The 21,628-nt window shown below is 48.7% G+C and overlaps 1 protein-coding gene across 2 annotated transcripts in view; it reads right to left on the bottom strand.

The window, feature by feature from the left end:
- Positions 1-21,628, bottom strand: part of raskol (Ras GTPase-activating protein raskol) — a 264,298-nt gene that overhangs the window by 197,644 nt on the left and 45,026 nt on the right. For both annotated transcript variants that reach the window (XM_025300970.1, XM_025300971.1), the window contains exon 3: positions 13,460-13,572. In XM_025300970.1, the coding sequence (XP_025156755.1) occupies positions 13,460-13,572 (113 nt within the window). The remainder of the gene's footprint in view (positions 1-13,459; positions 13,573-21,628) is intronic.

Genomic DNA, 21,628 nt, shown 5'->3' with positions numbered 1-21,628 from the left:
TTTTAATCACAACGCGATAAATCCGTCGGCGTCGGCGCAATTCGATAAATAACCGCGCTCCTCGCGGTCCATTCCGAGCGCGCGCGCGCGTGTTGAATTGATCTTTTCGCGCAAACACGGTTTAATCGCGGGGATTAATTATGCGACAATGTTTAATCATTCCCGATGCGAGAGGGAAGGGGTGGGGGGAGCGAAAGGCAGCGAAGAGAGAGAGAGAGAGAGAGAGAGAGAGTGGGCAGACTGCGGTAAAAATGAGCTGGTTAAAAGCCAAGCGTCCCGTCCGCCCATGAATAATGCATGGCGACGTTTCCGTCCAGCGTGTGTTCTAAAATTATCCCGTACGACATGCAAATTGCACATCTGTGATTTTCGCAGATTACACACGGGTCCTCGTGCGAACGCGCTTGATTTTTAAATGCCTGGCCACGGCCGCGCGACGCGACGCGCCGTGCCGTGCCGAGCGAAGCGGAGCGGAGCGCGCAGCTACTTAGGCGGAAATCTCGCGGCTTAATTTAGCGAGAGCTTTTTGTGCTCGCGCGTACCCTCGGAAGAGAACTCTCTCTCTCTCTCTCTCTCTCTCTCTCTCTCGCTCTCCGTCCGCCCCTTTTCCTCCGCCTTCCTCTCTCCCGTCCTATCCGCCTCGCTTTTGACTCCGATCTAATCTTCTCGGGCAGCTCCTCGATCCGAGATATCACGCTCTCGCGGATTCTTTCATCACGCGTGTCACGAAATCTGCGGATCATCTCCTTTCGCGCATAAATTCCACTTACGCTCCTTTCATCCCGCCGAGCGGCCAAAGAGCGGAGACGGGGCCGCTCTCGCGCGTTCACGCGTTTGCGTGTCCAACAAAGTTCCCCGAATGTCACGTCGCGCGTTGCGACGAACGAGAGCCGCTTCTTCTTGCTTGCGCGAATACCGTAAGTCGCGCGTGTTCACTCGACACCTGCCGCTCGCCGCGGAACGATGCCCGACAAAGTCGCTGCAACATTGCGCGAACGGCGCGGCTCATTTCGCTCGTTGAAAAAATGACTTCCCGCTAGGCGGACGCGCGACGCGCTTCAGCCGGAAACGGCGCCTCGCGAACCACGCGGACGCGCCGTTATTCCCATCTCGCGCGCCGGAAACGGGATATGGCGGCGGCGGTGGTCAATATTTCAGACACCATCGCGTAATGCCTCAATTACAATTTATAACGAGTTTTCGCCCCCGTTAATTACCGGCGACGTCCCCCGCCGGTGAATTACTCGCCGGCTCGAAGTTAAACAAGTTTTCCAAATTTACAAGCCTTTCCTCTGACAGCTCTGTCTCTCTCTATCTCTCTCTCTCTCCCGGCCTCCTCTCGCCAGGGCCGATCCCCCCTCTTTCGAGGTCCGACGAGCTGCTGGGTTCGCCGGAGAGACCGGCCGCTCTCGAGGGTGATTCCGCAGGCGACGAGAGAGAGAGCTCGAAACGATGGGCGAAAGGGCGAAGTCGATTTATCTAGCGGCCGCCACGTCGAGCAGGTCCTTAGCTCCGAATCCTCGCAGGATCCCTTTCACGAGGTACTACCCGGGCTATTGCGAAGGGCGGAGGAAACCCGAGGAAAACCCTCTTCTGGAAACGCGACCTACACCTTGAATCCGGCAAAGCTTCGTCCCGTGAAAAAGAGCTCGTGTGGAAAGGAGGGCGCGCGCGCGCGGCGCCGGCGAGCGAAAGCTTTCGTCTCGACGAGGTCTCTCCTTCCCGGGGTGAGGCGTCCAATCGCTCGGCGAGAACGATAAGATCCCACACTGATCCTCTCCTCACTCCCTCGCCACCTTCACGGCTGGTTGATCAGCTCGCGCGTGTAACAGAAAATAAGACGCCTCTCTCGGCGGAAACGAAGATCAAAGTGTCGCTCGTCAGACCGCCGCTGCTCCCTGTGTATCGCCGAGTTTTATTGGCCGCCGTTGACGTGTCCTCTCGTACGCAGGATTCGACAATGCGGCGGCCGCAAGAGCGAGAAGAAGTCGTCGCGACAGCGCTTGCCGTCCGCGGCGAGATTCCGCTCGTAAAAGGCACATCCGCGCAATCGGAGTCACACAACGCGATACAGCGGGATCGCCTGTTCGCGCGTTTATTGTACGAATAGAGCCCGAGCTCCGAGTCGAAAGAGCGCACGGAGATGCGTTTAATCGCGGTTTCATTTCATTTCCCTCACGATCAGCCTTAGTCGAAGGCTGATAAACGAAGCGAGAAAAGGAAAAGCGGCAGCGCGCGCGCGCGCGCGCGCACTGCTGAAAGAGCGAAGGAAGCGCGAGGGTTGGGCGCGCGACTTAATACACAAAAGCAGCCCCCCGGGTGACCTCCGGAGAACGATTCCACTGGCAAGGGGTCGCGTTTCCTTTCTCGCGCCCCGTTTGCGCGCTACGTGACGAGTATGAAGGCTCTCGTCATGAGGTCCGCCGAGATCCGAAGGATTCGACTCGCCGAGCGCGGAGACGTGAGAGACATGAGCGAGGAGGAGGAGAAGCGCGAGAGAGATGGGAGGGGGTCGAAGCGTATTTTAGCGCAAAAAAGCCGACGGGACCGCCTGACTCGCATCGGCGATTAATTAACGTTACGCGATGATTACGGGAACCCCGGAGCGCGCGCGCTCGCCCCGGAAGCGTAAAAACGACGTATCGCGCGCGCTCACAAGGCGTATTTCTTACTCGACGAGGAACGTTGATGACGTAATTATGTCGTATTACCGGGAATGTCGGCCTAAATGAGCGATCGCGCCAATTATTCGCGAGCGAGCCGAGCTGGGTGAGAGTCGGGCGATCGGTCGGACGTACATCGCTGCCCGCCGCACTCAGACTCAGCCAATCACGTGCCAATTACTCGGCTCTCCCTAAATAGTTACGACAATGTTCTCTCCTCGCGACCGAAGATACGTCCCGAGTTCATCGTCGCGCAACTAACGGGAGATGAAAATAATCGCTGTGTAATTCGTCGACATAATCGTCCATTTTCCGCCATTATTTTCAATCTTTCTTCTCGCGCCACGATTGTACCGTTTGATCGCGAAAACTCCCGTGTGTCTACTCTCCTTCTCTAATCAAGATGAAACAAAGGTAAAAAATTCTCGAGTAGAAAAATTAATAGGGCTCTGGTAAGGGCCTGATTATTTCCCCTAACATTAATCGAGCCTTAATACGGATAGAAAGACAAGGGCCCTACGAGACCTGTGTAAACAAATGGTTTAACGTCGTGTCCTTATTATGCAATATTATATGAGGACCTTACAAGGAAATATCTTTATTATTGCCTGAGTAAAAAATATCCGTTGTTTTCACTCCAAGAAATTTAGACTGTAATTTCTTTATTTCTTTATAACCTTGTTAGTATATAACAAGAATTTTTTACTTAAAAGATATAGTATACTTTACAATAAAATATAGCATTCTTTACACATAAAAATCCTGTGTTACTGTTTTTTACTGTTAAAGTTCGCTGCACTTCAAAACGAAGGCGAGATATTAGAAAAATCCTTGGCAGAGACTAATGAATATTGCGACTAATAAAACTAATTAAATTTGTTTTTAATTGTGGTATAATTAAAAAATCTTTAAAAGAACCAGATAGATAGCGTGCATACTGAAACAATACAAAACTATGACAACTTTATCACACGCTTCAAATCTTATTAATTTTCTATAACAAAACTTGATTTTGCATATCTAAAACATTCTCTCTTAAACGATCCTCCTAAGGCCCACATCAGTTTCCCCCTTATCAAAGCCTTATTTATTAGATCTAAGGCATCCCTAATAAATCCTTCTAAAGCCCCTCTCAGCTTTTCCCATCAAAGCCTTATTTCCAAGCCTTAAACTCCAAGTAGTATCCCTAAAAGATCGATCTCGGGGCCTGATGTAGAGTAATGAGACATTCCTTTTTAGGGCATCCTACTTTCAGCCTTGTCGGAGCCTTATGCTTCATGAGGATGGCTCTAATAATTTTTTCTTCGGGTTGGCATTGCGGCGAGTATTATCTCGACCTGGGGAAGATGGCACTTACAAAATTGACACCGCACGGGAGACTCGCGTCGACGCGTCGGGAATTTTCATGCGGGGATTTTTGATGGGCTAATTACCATCCCACTCGCGCGAGCGGCGCGTTTCCGAAGCGATATACATCTTTCGATTTTGCATATTACGGCCAGCCAGCCAGCCGGCGTAACTGGAAACGGGCGCTCCAGGGGTTTAGGCAGGGCCCGCGATTGGTCGGTGTAGATGGGAAGCGAGGAAGATGTCCTTGGGTGTGCATCAAGGGAGCCATTATCGAGGGATGAAAGCGCAGGGCGCGAGAAAGAGAGAGAGAGAGAGAGAGAGAGAGAGAGAGAGGGTGCGCGCACTATCTTTCGAGACACCCTGTGCATAATTTATCGCCAGAGTGAATCAAGTTCGGCCGTGCGTATTGGGGAGTCTAAGCGAGATGCGTGAATATGGGCGAACGATAATAATATGCCAGCGTCGAATCTGCGGTCAGGATGACGTGCAAATAATGCATCCTCCCGTTACACCGGAAGAATATTCAACGGTGGGTCGGCCTGAGAAGACGGCGGGCGGCGGGAAAAATTGAAAAATTACGTTGAATTAAAATCACCCGCGAGCGGGCGATTCGCGATCCAACAGGGAATTACGTCACACCGCGCGAGCGGCCCTGCTCGTCAATTTTAACGCGGCCGAACGTGAGAATGCCTCGGCGGGCGGATATTGAAAGTCCGGAGCGGAATCGCGGAGCTTTGTGCCCGGCGAAAGAACGCGGTAACAATGCGCTTCGGGCAGGAATTTCGGAGATCCCGGGAACGTCTCTTTGAAAGCTTCACCCCGGAGCCGGAGAAAGTGCGCGATCGTAAAAACAACCTTTGAAGGCTGCGAATGGATCTCGAGCGATCCTTAAACTCGGCTAGACGGAAAGATGAGCCTCTCGGCGAGCTTTGTGAGTCGCCTGCGCTCGTTATTCACGTACACGAAGAAAAATGGACGTCCAGTCGAATGGACGAATTTCCCGCTGACGCGGAAGATCCCGACCGTTCAGTCCGGTTCGAGTTGTCCAGAATTCGCTGGGAATTATCGAGAACTCGGGTTTAACCTCAACAGGATTCTGACACCTCCGCTCGGAATGTCCGAGTCGCCCATACTTTATCGGGGAATTCCTTCGTCCAACTAAACGCCTCGCGCCGTGCAAACCTACTTTCTCGTCGTTAAAGGAAAACCAACATAAAGCAGCAAGAAGCGAAACCTGCTACGAGGATTCAATCTGATGCCCTCATCCCCTCTTCTCCGTTCTTCTCTGCGTTCACACGGGGTGCACAAAATTACAAACGGAATTCCGTCGCGAATTGCGAATCGCCCGAGGCGGGCTGCGCGGTGGCGCGGGCGAAAATGGCGAAAACGTTAATCAGCGAAAGCTCGCGCGGAAAGCTTCGACTCGGATCGCTCGATAAATTAAGCGCGTGCGATGCTCCCCGTAGCTCGCATATTACCGTAGCTAATGTCCCCTTTCGCGTGCGCCTACCTTAACTCGCGTTACTTACGTTACCCCCCGTTGTTTCGTGTTACGCTGCGAGCGAGGCGAGGCGAGGCGAGGCGAGGCGAGGCGACGGAGGAGTCCCTCGTCTCTCGTCCATCGACTCGCGGCCATAAAGTCGGTGCTAATGAAGCAAGGAATCCTCCGGATTTTTACACGAGTCGCCGCCGCGGCTCGTGGAAGCACCGTTACGACGTTGACGAAAAGGCAGCCGTGGTCGGAAATTGCGGTCGATTTGAGGTATCCCGATCAGCCCCGTCACGCGAAATCTCATCTCGACGGTCCGCGACGACGAAGAAGGAGGCGGGTATCGAGCGCGCGCGGCGTCTTTCGACTTTCGGCTTCCTCCGCGCTCGTCTCTTTCTCCCGCTTGCGTTTTAAAGCTTCGTCATCCAGGAAGAGAAAAAGAGCCGGTCCGGGGCCCGGGGAAAAAAACCTTCAGTGGCCGTTAACCTCGTTGCTGGCCTCCGCGGCGAATAACGAAGGAGGATCGTGCTGCCGGGGGATCCCTGGGACGTGATTACACGCGGGACGGGACGGGACGGGATGGACTGGAGAAACGAAAGGCGAGGGATTAGGCGCTTGTCTTGATTTAGTAATAACAAGGCGCGCGCGCGGTAATCGGAGATGCGCGAGTGACTAGGTGGAGGTCGACGAGGACGGCACCCAGCCGGAAGAGAAGGAGGACGCGGCTGTGAGATGAGAAAGCGAGTTCACAAAGTAAAGGACCGAGTACACGAGGAAGGTACTAATCAGGACCTCGCGTCTCTGTTTCGCATTACGCCGCCGAAACGCCGGGGAAACTGTTCCTCCTGTAACAGACTACCGCGTCGAGAATCTACCCACCGAAATCTTCATGAGCCAAGTTTCGCGTCTCGTCGGATGATAATTCGGCTAACGCGAGTCACCTTCCGTTCCCTCATCCGTCAGATCGCTTACAACGGTTCTTCCGTCCGAGACATATTTTGGACGAATATACGAGAGAGAGAGAGAGAGAGAGAGAGGGGGGGATATATCAGGGTATGTTCTGCGCGCGAAAATTTCATGGAAAAAATGGACGGGGTCTCTTTTCGAGCTATTGCTTGGTGTGTCAGGACACTTTTATTTTCTAGAAGTGAGTCTTTTCGTGTTGGTCGTGCATTTCTCAAGCGCATCCCTGGTAGAAAAATTAAGAGGGCTCTGGTAAGGGCTTGATTATTTTTCTCTAACATTAATCGGACCCTAGTAGGGATAGAAAGACAAGGATCCTACAAGATGTGTAACAAATCGTTTAACGGGTCCTTATAAGGAAATATTAATAGGGTCTTATGAGGAAATATTTTTGTTATTGCTTGAGTAAAAATATTCGTTGTTTTCATTCCAAGAAATTTTGACTGTAATTTCTTTATTTCTTTATAATCTTGTTAGAATACAAGAATTTTTTATCTTAAAAATATAGCATACTTTACAATAAAATATAGCATTCGTTACAAAAATCTTGCTACTGTTTTTATTAAAGTTTGCTACATTTCAAAACGAAGGCAATACTAGAAAAGTCCTTAGAAGAGACTAATGAATATAGCAACTAATAATACTAATAAAATTTGTTTTTAACTGAAGTATAATTGAAAGATCTTTAAAAGAACCAGATAGAGCGTACCTATTAAAACAATACTAAACTATGACAATTTTATTACACACTTTAGATTTTATTAATTTTCTATAACAAAGCTTGATTTTGTATATCAAAAAGCATATTTAAAAGATCCTTTCAAGGCCCACATCAGTTTTCCATGTTAAAAGCGTTATTTCGTAAAATCTAAAGCACTCCTAATAAATCCTTCTAAGGCACGTATGTGAAGTTGGCCCCGCACTTTTCGAATTTTCAGTTTTCCTTTATTGTGCTATGGTTGCGCTGATTTGTGCCGCAAACGCGAGACCAATAACTTCAATAACATTTGAGGGAAACAAATAAAAACGAAAATTTGCCAGCCCCTCACTTTTGTCCGAATGAACCAAATTTTTATTTGTGAATTCCTACTAATTTGTGCGTTGTTGTGCCGTGTTATGCCGTTTGAAGCAACTGGATATCTTCTCTCATTCAGTGGACAAAAATATTAAAGTTAAAATACAAATTAATTAATAACTTTTTCTACAATGCATTTATCGCAAGTCTGCACGTTGTGCTGAATTGTGCTAATCGAGTACAACAAGAAACGACTAAGACATGTCCCGAAAATTGCACAGGTTGCAAAAAAAATTGGCAAAAAGTGGTGGGTCAAAAAAACTTTTTTTACATTTTCGAAATTTTGAAAGTTGTGCCGGATTGTGGCTAGTTAAGCCTAAAGACTTCTTTTAATGGCAAAATGATTCCAGTTCTATTTGTAAAAAAATCAAATCGCCAATCCAAAACGAAGAGCTTTATTTCGAACATAGATGCGCTCGGCAAATGTACGAAAAACGCCAATCCACACGTTCATTTCGTAATCCCTAGAGACGCGCGCGTCTCTCATCCGCTGCGAGGCACGATTTCATCCGACGCGACCCGATTGAACAGAAGATTCCTCGTCGAATTATCTCGAATCCACGTTTGTCGGGAATAAATGGTGCGGTGAAAGGTCGCGTCGATACGCAGAGACGTCGGTCGCGCGCAGCGATTGTCGCCGAGAGAACCTCGAGAGAGGGAGAGATTGCGTGGCGTAATAGTCCGGCCGTTGGAACAATAGAAGCGCGACATTCGCGAAAACAAGTTCGCCCGGCGCGATACGACGCTGACGTGGAAATCGACTAATCCGCCGTCGCATATCGCGGGAGTTTCTCGACGGGGGTTAAAGGCCAACTCCGGGGGATTACAAGGGCCTCCGGCCGAGCGGGAGACGCTTGGCTTGCCGGGAACGGTCCGTTGAATGGATTTGGCTGGCGAGTTCCGCTTTCACGACGTTACTACAAACGGTGATGCGTTTACAGCCGCTCGTGGCCGCACGCGCGACCACGATCGCCACCTTTTCGGTTTTCGCCCGGAGTCTCCGGGTAAAACACAAAATCTCCGGGCCATATGATGTGAGAAGAAGAGAGATTATATTTTCCCTATTTTTTATAATCGGACAGAGAGAGAGAGAGAGAGGGAGAGGGAGAGGGAGGGGGGGAGAGAGATGGCAAGAGAGGGACGGCGCGCACAAAAGCGACACATTTCGAGGCCGAAATACAGGGGCACTAAATAACGACGGTTTATTTGATTTGTCGCACAAATTGAAAACGCGGAGGAGGCGACCGACGCGCCGACGGCGTCGGTGAAAAGCCGCCGCGTGGTTACCGAGAAAAATCCCTTTCCACGAGGGAAGAAGAAGCACTCGAGGCACTCTCCGGAACGGCCGCGTTGTACGCGGCAGAAGGGCGCACGAATAAATTCGCGAAGCTCTCTCGCGCGAACTACGAGTAGCCGAGGAGGCTGCGGAGGGCTAAATTCCGCGGCAGCCTCAGACGACTTTAAATATATAACGGCCATCACTTGTGCCGCGCGGCTAAAGAACGCGCCGCGGTGAAATCGAAATGACGCGGGTACGATGCATTTCCGCGGGCGTAGGTCAAGTGCTTTGGAAAGCGCCCGTCGACACGTGCAAGCTCGGCAGGACAAAGCGAAAGGATGTACCGTTCCTGCCTTTGCCCTTACCTCTACGTTTCCCAGAGAGCACCGGTCTCGGGAGAAAAGACACTTTGTATCCTCCTCTGTTCGAGGCAAGCTTACGTTTCATCAATCGAGCAAACTCGTTCGAAATTAGCCGAGCAGCGTCGCCATTTTGATTGTCATCGAAACTCGGTAAGTCAGAATTCGAGACAGATTTGCAGCAGTCTTGCAAATCAGTCCGTCTACAATTCAGAATACTAAAAAAAAAGAGTAATTTCAGAACAAGCGGAATTGTCTAAATTTTAAAAGGATTTTATTCTTATGTATGGCCTCAAGAGGATTCCTCTAAGATTAAGAGGAAAATATTATGATTCTTAAAGTTATAAGGCCCAGTTGCACCAACATTATTTTGGTTTTAAGTGAAACTTAAGCATAAGTCTATCTTTATCTTTCTTACTAAATAAATAAAGACAGAGATATATTTAAGCCTCACTTAAAACCAAAATAATGTTGGTGCAACCTTTGGGCCTAAGTTATATTATTCTTAAAATTAGGGATTATATGTTATATGTATAATGCAAATTTTATTGATTTTAATATAAATTTCCTCTTATACATAGATTGTTTAATCTTCTTTTAAGAGAATTATTATTTATTCTTACTGGTTAATTTAAAAAAATTACTATAATATAATAGCGAAAAATAATTTATATATAGATGTACTTTCGACTCCAGTTTTCCACAATAAGTAGGCACGAATGAAATAAGATCATCATAATAAACAAATTTGCAACCAGTTTTGTTATAAACTTTATAGCTACAAAGATGTTCATCATAACCAATTGTACGAAACATAGTTAAAAGAAAGAATATATTGTTCAACTTCTTGCAACAGATTGTAAATTGCATTCGACCAAATATGGATAAATTATCTTCGTTATATGCTATAACAACACACATACTTTTCTAAAACGCGTTCCAAATATTCTGAGCTATGAGCATATGGTTATTTTTTTCGTTCATGTCTGGAGGTAGAGCACGACTGAACAAAAGAAACTGACATTCAAATCAACATATTCCTCTTCATATAAGAGGAAAGTTAATTGATATAAGAGGAAATCTTCTTGAAATAAGAGGGAAACAGTTGGAATAATATCTAATAAATTTTAGATGAATGGTCAGCTTAGAATAGCTTAGAATGAGACTATGGGAAAAGTGTCGCCTTACAAGCAGAATACTTTTTTCTTTGAGTGAACGGAATTCGAGGTTACGTTCTTTTCGTAAGGAAGAGGTGAACTCTCTCGGAAACTCGAAATTACTCTGACACGCGCGTAAACGCGCGCGCACGCATCTGCGAGCGCGACTGCGGGCGCTTCCTTACAAGCGCAATCCCGCGACCCGCGGATGCCATTGTCTCGCGCGTGCGGGCTTTTGTGGCGATAGCATTACCGCCGCGGTGCAAAATTGCCGTCGGCGGTGCATATAGACGTTGCATTATCGTCGTCGTGCACAGTCGTAAATATCCGTTAATGTTTGAAATTGCGTGTCGCCGGGGCAATATCGATCGCGCGCGAGGAGGAAAGCGTGCCCGCGCGGCGAAGTCTCGGATCGCCGGAGAGTAGCTCTCTCGCGGTGTGTGCTCGAGAGATAATACGCTCCTCGAGATAATGGCCGGAACGGCCATTCACACCGCCAGGGCTTGCAGGAGGACCGCGGAAGGAAATTGGGAAGCCGTCGAGGGGCGACGGCACCGAGAAAGAGAGAGAAAGAGAAGTAGTCGAAGTCGTCTCGCGAGAGCCTCGCAGCTCCGACCGCGTCTCGCTGATTTTCCGAGGGACAGGTCTCGATCTCACCGAGTGGAAACTCGCGATACACGTGTGCCGAAGCCGGGCAGAGACGAGCGAGTTGAAGGCAAAATTCAAATCATTAAACATTCACGCGAGCGCCTCCGGCGAAAAATCGCGTGCGCACGCGCGCGAATTCTCGTGGCGGTAAACGAGCCGTGGTGAAACGTTGTGCGAGAGAACCTGGGTCTCTTGCAGCGCTCGCGCGTAATTTGCAGGCTCAACATTTTCAGCTCGACTGATGCTATCGGAATATGCAGAGCGAGGCTCTTGAAACGTACTCGCGCCGTACGTGCGCCGTACGCGATCGATCGCACGAGGTGGTATTCATAGTTTCGCTACGCGACCGCGTAGTCGAAATGTCACCGCTCGCGAACGTTTACCGCCGCGCCGACGAGAAGTCCAGCCGGCCGCTCGCCGCGTGTAATTGGCGAGTTCGTCACCTCCTCGGCGGCGATTTTATGTGTTTGCATTGCTACGAGCTGGAAGCCGTTCTCGCGCGTTCTCGCGCGTGTGCGGCCGCCCGCTCGAGCAGTGTCCATCCGTGCGCGAACTCTCTCTCTCTCTCTCTCTCTCTCTCTCTCTCTCTCTCTCTCTCTCTCTCTCTCTCTCTCTCTCTCTCTCTCTCTCTCTCTCTCTCTCTCTCTCTCTCTCCTTATTATTTATATAAATAATATTCAACGACAAACGCGCGCGCGCGCGGTATTTTACGACATCATCGGACAACCCTCATCGTCGTCGCGCGTCGACGTCGTACTCGAAGCGGACTTCTCTCCGAGCGACACTCGACGACACGCGGTAGCACATGTCGCGCGCAGACGGAATTCAGGCGCGCTCTCCTCCCTTTCCCTCCCTCCCTCCCTCCCTCCCTCCCTCTCTCTCTCTTTCTGTCACGATTGTTGAAAACAGTCTAAAAATACGCGGCGGCATTCACGGGAGAATTACGGGACCGAATTCACGCAACTCACGACTCGGCCGCGGCAAAAAGCTCGTGTTCGCCACAATGTCGCGCGTACGTTGCACGCGCGGGAATCGCAGCGAGCGGCACATCTCGTCATTGCCGGCTGCTGCGACGACGACACGTCGCGGCGTTGTGTTTTCCTCTCGCGACTTGGTCCGTCGCGAGACGACTCTTCGTCAGGCGGCGGAACGTAAACTTTTTACTCGAAATCAGGGAGGTCGGCGAACCAAGTCGGCTGCTGCCCGGTGCCACGCTTTTCCGAATATCGCGGATCTTTCCGCGGGAACAACGCGCGAGCCTTCGACGACGCATTCCTCGCAAACCTGCGGCTTAATCGCCGCGCCGAGCGCAGCGCGAAAGTTCGATCGTTGTCTCCGCGAATTATCGCGATTAGTTCCGCGAAACGCGAGTTTCGCCCGACTCGGAAACAGCGCGCCGTACAGTTGCGCGATATTAAAGGTAAACATCCCAATGACCACTTTGAAAAAATATTTACTATTTATTTTAACAATAATAAATGAGAGTAATAATTATTGTGAAAAGAACTCCAATATTTGACGATCAGTTGGAAAAAGATACACCCAATTTCATACTTTTGTGTTAAAATAAAAATTGATTAAATAAATATGCATTTATGGTTTGGCAAAATAATGCTCAGTCGTTGATAAATTCACTAAGAGATAGCATCTACATTTGTATTATTTCCCGTTAACACGTACTAATTTTCTAATTGCGATCAGACACTGGGACAAATTATATCCAAACATTGAACCATAACCTATTTCAACTCTGTCCGGTCACTGGTACATTAATGCGCTTCATTACTTGTATAAATATTTCGTTAATAATAGATGTATACTTTGGTTTAAATCATTTTTCTCTACTACGAGGGAATCTTAATTTCTCGAATAAATGCAAATATTTATATCAAAACTATTCTTAATATTATATATTGTATTTATTATTTATTATTATTTATTGCATATTATGTATTGTATTTATTATTATTATTGTATTATTTTTGTGACGAGCTACGCTTAAACGTCCGATTACTGGGACATTTAGTCTGCGCTGTCACGCTTGGATCCTTGGATCCTTCTTTTGCATCTCTCCCGAGCGCAAACTAGGATCGATGTTGGGATAATATTGTGATGTATTATTACGTGGCTGTTTTTTTTTTCTTTTACACTCTTGCGATCGCGACAGTGAGAATTAAGAGGTTATCCCTCATTTTTCGCGGACCAAATATTTTATCAACGCGCCGGCGAGACGCATATCGCGACGAGGAAGCGCACAACGGCGGTTTAAAGCCGGTGCTGTAAATCCGACACGCCTTACGACGTCGTCATGTGAGAGAAGAAAAGAGACAGAGAGAGAAAGAGAGAGAGAGAGAGAGAGAGAGAGAGAGGCGGATATACATGTATATATGTGGAGAGAGAGCGAGAGAAAGATAGAGAGAACGGACGGAGATAAATCCGGAGAAAATCGGAAAGGCTTTTAGAGAAAAATACTCACCGCCATGTCCTCGCTCCTGTAAGCCGTGAGGGTCTGCTCGTCCTGCAGGAGGACGCAGTAACAAGGTTCCCAGCATGCCTCGCTGGCGGCCTCGCCGACGCAGCATTCGGCCTCTGCAAAAGAGAAAGATGGTCCCTCATGAATAACCTCGGCAAATAGACGTGCACCGACGACGACGATGATGACAACGACGACGACGACGACGACGACGACGACAACGACAACGACGAGGATGAGGACATCCATTGTGCGTATCGTCGTCCTACGAGAGTAAAGTCGCCGGTGACTCGCAAGGATAATAGGGCGTCAATTATCCTTGTGGCCGCGAGGGCGGGGGGAGAGTGAAAGGTAAGTGAGAGAGAGAAAGAGAGAGAGAGAGAGAGAGAGAGAGAGAGAGAGAGAGAGAGAGAGAGAGAGAGAGAGAGAGAGAGAGAGAGAGAGAGAGAGCGCGCGCTTACAGAGAAATCGTCAGCGATGATCGACCGCGGCCTGTATGTATTTCTGCGAGCGGAGATATCGATTGCTTTCCCGCGATTGCACGGCTGGATCGCGAGTTGTAATTCGCAGAAGTAATATGTGCCGGAAACGGCGTAATAATACGGCTGTATCTTGCATGTTCGATGCAGATCAGAGGAAAACAACCGCGGGCGATCGATAATAATTCGCGGACGCTTCCAGGGGAGCAAAGAAGACGTTTGAGCAACGAGACTGTTCCGTTCCGTTATTCAGACTTCTCGAAACATTGTCGGCTGTAAAGTCTCTGCGAGGTCTCGTTTCTCGCACCGAGCCGCGGGTGGTCGCGTTGGCGCACCGCGTGCGCCGGGTCTCGCACCCGACTGGGAAATTCCGTCCGGCAAGTTCGCGCGTAATCTACGTAACGGTGCAACGATCAAGCTCAGATCGCGGACCTCATCGTCGAGGGGGAGCGGGAGGGAGGAGAGCGACTGCAGTCAAACACCTCCGGAAGTAACGCACGCACGAGTCGAACTCTCTCGGCGAAGATCATCGAGACGCCCAACGTGCATTAGCCGAGGGACAAAGTTTCCCACCTCCATTTGCGTTGGCCCGAGCCCGAGCCCGAGCGCGCATCGAAAAGCCTTCAATCTTCCATTACATATAATTCAGAGTTGATTGATGCCCCGAGAGAGATTGAAACAACCGCCATTCCGCGGAGTTTATCTTCGCGAGTCTCTATACTTGAGCGATGGGGCTCAGCCGCGCGGCGCAGCGCTCCCTGACCATGATTTATGACGGACGCGCGTAACCGTCCAGGATTTATGCACACAGACGCCTAACAACATTATCCAGAACACATCCCCGCGTGACGGAAGCAAGAACGCATTACGGCCGCGAAGCGACGGCGCGAGCCGATGTCGCGGCCCGTCGCCGACGGGAACAAATTCCCGTCGTTGGAAAATCATCTATAACACGCACGCACGCACGCACGCACGCACGCACGCACGCACACACGGCTACATATTGTTTGAGGAAGTCGCCGAGCGCGCGTGATCGCGTCGTCTCGCAACACGCAACGCGAGCGAGCGAACGACGCGCGCTAGTCGCGTGCGACTTTCGCGGTAAATCCACGAGCGGAAACGGGAGAAAAGGAAGAACAGAGTAGAAGCCACCCTGTCCCTGGGGTAGAAAAACCGCTAGGGATTACGGCTGGTTAACACAACTCGAATAAAAAATTGTTAGGGCCCTCCTGAATGAAGCATAAGGCCCTGATAAGGCTAAAAGTAGGATGCCCTGAAAAGGGATGCCTCATTATTATCATATCAGGCCCCGAAATGGATCTTTCAGGGATATTTTAGATTTTGCGAAATAAGACTTTGATAAGAAAAACTAATGAGAGAATCCTTAGAAGGATTGGTTAGGGGTGGATTAGATTTAATAAGGTTCTGATAGGGAAAACTGAGAAGGGCCTTGGAAGGATTTTTTAGAGATGCCTTGGATTTTGTGAAATAATAACGTTTTAACGTGGGAAACTGATGTGGGCTTGGGAAGAAACTTTTAAGAGGAGGCTTTATACGTAGATATACAAAATCAAGTTCTCTTATAGAAAATTAATAAGATCTGAAGCGTGTAATAAAGTTGTCATAGTTTTGTATTGTTTTAGTATGTACGCTCTATCTGGTTCTTTTAAAGATTTTTTAATTATACCGCAATTAAAAATAAATTTTATTAGTTTTATTAGTTGCCATATTCATTAGTCTCTGCCAAAGATTTTTCTAGCATTGCCTTCCATTCGTTTGGAAATGCAGCAAACTTTAATGAAAATAGTAGCAGGATTTTTACATGTAAAGAATGCTATATTTTATTATAAAGTATGCTATATTTTTAAAATAAAAAATTTGGTTATATACTAACAAAGTTATAAAGAAATAAAGAAATTACAGTCAAAATTTCTTGGAATGAAAAGAAGGAATAATTTTACTCTGGCAGTAATAAAAAATTTCCTTAAAGACCCTATTAATATTGCCTTATAAGCACCCGTTTGCACATTTGTTAATCCGTTTGCACATCTCGTAGGCTCCCTTGTCTTTCTATCCCTACCAAGGCCCGATTATTGTTAGAGAAAAATAATCAGGCCCTTACCAGAGCCCTATTAATTTTTCTGCTCGAGAAGTTGCACCGAGTGCAACCAAAGTCGCGCATATTGCTCGTTCACAATGCAGCGCAACACTGCGCTGTGAGGAAGAAGAATGAAGAAAAATGGAGAAGACCTGAAGAGAGCGAGCAAGCCTCGCTGGACACTCGCAGCAACATTCACCGCGTCCAAACTCACTTGCTTTCTCCAATCGCCTCCTGCGTCTTGCTCGGATATGCCAGGCGACATGTCAGCTGTCAAAATGACAGATTAGACGAATAATCAATAGTCACGATGTGTACGATTACCAGGCGCGATACGAACGGCTGGACAGACTGGCAGCGAGAGTCTCGGCCTGGCAAGTGTCAGGACTTGATCGCGGCTCAGCGTGGGAAGCAAGTTTGCGAGGCAAGCCGAGTGCTCGGCTCGCGACCTGAGCGCCTTGGAACGTTTTCCGGTCGACATTATATCCCCCGGACTTTGCGCAGCATTGTCATTCGTCCAGGGAATGACAACGAGTCGCTCTCCGTACTAATTTGCCACGGTGCGGTCGAGCGAAATTCCCGAAGGGCGCCCGGGGTATTTTGCGATCGGATTAACAGCGCCGGAGCGTTCCTCCGCTCCTTTGATCTGTAACCGGTTCGAGGAACGGCTTCTGGAAGCTTTCATTTTCACACGGCGCCGGGAAAGGTTCGCTGCGCGGAAACGCGGCTGTAATCGGGCCGAGCACGCATCGATTCGGTATCGGCGCGGCGCCGATATGTTCTTGCTTTAGGATGTCGAAGATCAAACGGGGGCGAGACGACAGGACGAGCGGGAGGAGGACGAAGGCGGACCGGGCGACGAGTTCCACGTGGAATTACGCCGAGTCGTGCGCCGGAACGGCCGATAAATACGTCACGATCGGAATAATTCAGCACGGTACCGCGCGGAACGCAACGGAACGGCCGGGGAATCGACGGGGTCTGCTCGTTGTTATTATTTATCGCGATGGGCATCCGTGTGACCCCGCGCGCGCTCGTTCTCGCGATCCTCGGTACTCGCAACTTGGAAACACTCTCGAAGACGTATAGCGTCGAGTCATTCGCCGCCGCGGCGTTACGGAAAAACCGCGTGAGCGTGATCGATATAAAATTATGAGGCACTTGATGGCGCCCTCCGCAACCCCGCGGCGTCTTCTTGCGCTTCGAATGCGATGGGAAATGTAATTTGCCGCAGTCGATTACATCATCCATTATCGAGCCGCTCGCAGCGCGGAGTCTGATCCTTAAGGAGCAAGAAAGGTATTCGCGATGTGAACGGGAAGTGCGTAATCACGATTCCAAATTTACGAGGGCATCCACAAATATGCAAGAGAACTTGAGAAGCGAAATGCACGTGAAAAATTTCTCTAAAATCGGTACATTTGTCATAACTTGTAATTATCGTCAATAGTTTGCCACTTATCTCTATTATGTTCTTTTCTCCTGCCTTTTTAATCGACATCATACTCCTTGTATTTCATACAGGTATTAATTATTTATTTATTCACGAGATAAGTCCTCTTCATTTTTCTTCTACAAATTTTATAAAAAGAAAAAAATAAAATAAGAAAATTGTCTACATAAATATACAAAAAGGAATAGATATCGCTCTTCATTCGAAGGTAGGTCATAAAAATTTTATGCTTGACAATAATTGAATATTGCATAACAAGACGTTATAATTTATCATCAGTTATACGATATATCAATAATGTTGCATTATTAATTTATCACCCAAAGAAAGTAATTTCAGAACAAGCGGAATCATCTAAATTTTAGAGGATTTGATTTTTATGTATCAAGAGGCCTCAGGAGGATTCCTCTGAGATTGAAAGGAAAATAATATTATAAACACATTATTCTTAAAGTCAGAAGGATTATATATTGCACGTATAATGCAAATCTGATTGATTTTAATATAAATTTCCTCTTTCATGTGAGAGGAAAATTAATTGATGTAAGAGGGAATCCTCTTGAAATCAGAGAAAAACAGAATAACACGAGGGCAGTCTGAAAAGTTCTCGGCCTAACAATGAAAGAAAATTTTTTTTTGCCGTGTGTGTTTTATTTTTCAATATAATCTCCTGAAACTTCAACATTTATTCCAACGTTTTTCCAATAATTCAATACCATCATTAACCTTCCAAGTCTGTCAGATGACTATAGTCATCGCTCTTTAAGGCATCGCGAAGTTATTCGCGAAGATTTTCATAAAGCAATATATATTTTTCTTTATCTTTTGATTCCGATATTCAAGTCTTTATGTATAATTTTGTTTTGTATAGAGAATATGCTCGACTTGCTGGGAATTGGAGTTAAGGAAAAATTCGTCCGCATAGTGGTGGATCCAAGTTTCATCAACAGTTATGAAACGACGCTTGAAATCCATTTTATTTTGCTTAAAACGATCCAAACACGCTTGAGAAATACGCATTCGAATGCGTTTTTGGTCAATTGTTGGCAAATGCGGCACCCATCTTGCACAAAGCTTTTTCAACTGGTGCTACTACTCTTTTATTCGATTTGACAAATCGAATAAAATTTTACATGGATTTAGTACACGAGTCAGAGATCAGCCACTTTCCAATACAATTATAGTTTGACAGCTTCTAATGCCATGTATGTGTCAGGTCGAGAACTTTTCAGACTGCCTACGTATCTAATAAATTTTAGACGAATGCTTCACTTTAATCGCTTTATCGAGAGAGGAATCCTTTCTTCCGTAAAAGGCTTCGATTAAGAATATCAGAGAGACTATGGGAAAAATCACTTTATAAATAGAATACTTTTTCTTTTTGGATAATCATAAACCGATCGCATACGTCGCACTCTGCACTGATTACTTGCGGCTCGATCGAGCGAATTTGCGGAATGGCACTCGTCGGCGAAATTTCACGCGGAAAAATCCTCCCCGCGCTCATGCGTGAGCGACGCGTTACCAGCGCGCCTAGCGTGTAAACGAACGGTCCCCGCAGAAATAACGCGGGGCGTCTTAGACCGGGACAACCGCTAACCAGCAGTAGTAGTAGTGATGGTAATAATAGTAATAGGACGAACAGAGAGGCGAGAAACGCTAAAAATCTGGTGCTGGGATGTAGACAGACAGGCAGGCCGGTCGGCCATGTGCGAAGTGGCGTGTCGGTGATGTTGTTTCCTATGCATACAAGTCGGCGTACGTCCGACGACTTTACGACCATTATCGCCGCTGTAGTTGTAGCAAATAAAACGCGCGCGTGCGCGTTTTATTTGCGATCATTTTTAATGACACGAGCGCACATGCTCGCGCCATGCTGCCATTCGACGGCTCTCGCGTACTTGAATTCGTAGCGCGGCGAGCAGCGGGCATTAGCGGTCCGCCGTAAGTACAGACGTCTGCGGCGAGGAGAGAAGCCCATATGCGGGCCGCCGTTGATACCGTTGAATTCTGCGGTACGCCCGTTCGGACGGACGCAGGCGTTAATTGCGAGCGGCGTGTGTAGCGATCGCGTGTGCGTGAGCGGCAAACAGCGAGGAGGCGGCTGCATCTCGCCGAAACTCGCGAGCGCGCGCGCGCTTTAACGTGATCCTGCGGGTGTTTGGTTAATGAGAGAAATACGACACGTGTTCGTGTCGTGTGAAACGGCCAGGGGTCGTTTTTGCTTCTTCCTCGTTTTCCGTCGTTCTTTCGCGGAGGAGCCTCCAGCCTCCGCGAGCGACCAGGAATATCTAGCGACTCGTTTATTAACTCGGAAGAGAGGACCTTTAGTCGGCGCGAGCGAGAGGACCGGGAGCAGCGTGAGGATAGAAACGAGAAGAGCGCAAACTCGGATAAACGAGTAAAATATGGATAAATACGAAAAGAAAGAAAGAAAGAAAGGAATGATCCTCACCTGTGAATTTCGCGACAAAAATGGAAGCGAGCGAGCGCTTCGAGGAAAATATCATTGCAGGGGTCTGTCATGACAGAGGACACCCGTGTATGCAACCGTGTGTGTGTATGTTAATATAATTAAATAAAATTAGCATATGAGATAATCCTGCCAGCGCGGGAAACACGGAAGTACCCAAACTTTCCTCCGCAGGAGGTGGAAAATGAAGTTTCAACCGTCGCGTGACATTGCAGCAGGATTATCAACGTCGTCATTGAAAGCGACCGAGAATTTTCAACGCGAAGAGGACAGTTCCGCCGGACTTGTTCTTCTCTGCACGCGTCGCGGCGTCACAAATAGCGGCTACTTCGTGCTTAAAATTAATTCCCAGCGCAGGAAAAGGCTTGCACAGGAAGCGCGTCGCGCTTTCCACCGCAGCTCTCACTACGTCTCCGCGACGCCCCCGCCGCAAACTTTTACGACGCCGAGCCACCAGCCGTTTCTCTCCCTTTTTCCGACAAGTTTCACCGGGACGTAAAGCCCGGCGCAGGAGGTCGCATAAATCGAAGCGCACGTCGCGCAATGACGCAGAGATATTGCCATTACAGGCTCTCGATAGGAGAGGAGACGTCCTCGCGAATTCCGCGCTTTACTGCCGCCAGAGAGAGAGAGAGAGAGAGAGAGAGAGAGAGAGAGAGAGAGAGAGAGAGAGAGAGAGAGAGAGAGAGAGAGCAGCCGCGCCCGTGATTCCGCGAATATTGAAAAATACACGGCGCGCGGCAGCTACCCCTATTCTCGCGGGTGCCATCGCGGAAAGTTCCTAAATGATTAGTCTCGCTTGGCGGTAAATTTTTCGTTACTTCTCCGCCGCCGCGCGACGGCGCTTTTTCCGTAATGGGCGCCGCCGTTCCCGTATTCCGACGGACGCGCGCGAGCGCGATATCGCATTACTTTTATAACCGACGAAATTGTTCGCTCTGGCCCCGGGCACTCGCGGCACTTTACGGTTCTCGCGAAACTTTCGTACGTATCCGTGCCTGTGCGCTTCTCTTTCCCCCTCTCTCTCTCTCTCTCTCTCACTCTCTGTCGTTCTTTTTTTCTCTTCACCTCCCCGAGCCTCCGCCGCGCCGGGTGTACCGCGCCCCCGGCGAGGTTGCAGTTAGTTTTCCATTACTCCTTTTTCGGCGAATCCGGGGAAAGTACGGAGTGTTTCAGCCGCGGCTCGTCGTAATCAACGAGAAACAACATCGGTACTTATGAACTCGAATCGCCGACAGTTGTCGGGCGAGTTGTTGTTCCGAGCGCGGTTGCCCGCGATACGCGCGCGCGCCAGCAATCGTGCGTCCTCGTGATCCCGTTAACGATTCTCGTCGGAGATGTGTTGTAATTGCCAGCCAGGACGAATTTCGTCCGCACGAGGCACGCGCGCGCGCGCGCGTCACCTCGCTCGCCGTGGAAACGGAAACACGCCGTTGACGCGACCGTTGCGAGACTTTTGCCCGACTAACTGATGGCTGGATCTGCGGCATCGAGCGCTCTTCTCTCGATTGAAGAGGAAACAAAATCGCGTTTCGAACGCGTTCTCGCCGAGCCGAGCTGTGAAATTATTCGAACGGAACTGCTCGCCCGGCGCGATCGCCTCTAATCGTCTTCGAGCGGTGTGCTCGTATCTTCCTCCGCTCCCTCTCTCTCCCTCTCTCTCTCTCTC

Source organism: Harpegnathos saltator, unplaced genomic scaffold, assembly GCF_003227715.2.
Source record: "Harpegnathos saltator strain DR-91 unplaced genomic scaffold, Hsal_v8.6 scaffold393, whole genome shotgun sequence".
Lineage (NCBI taxonomy): Eukaryota > Metazoa > Arthropoda > Insecta > Hymenoptera > Formicidae > Harpegnathos > Harpegnathos saltator.
The sequence above is the reverse complement of the archived record's forward strand: the minus strand, read 5'-3'. Positions and strand labels throughout refer to the sequence as shown.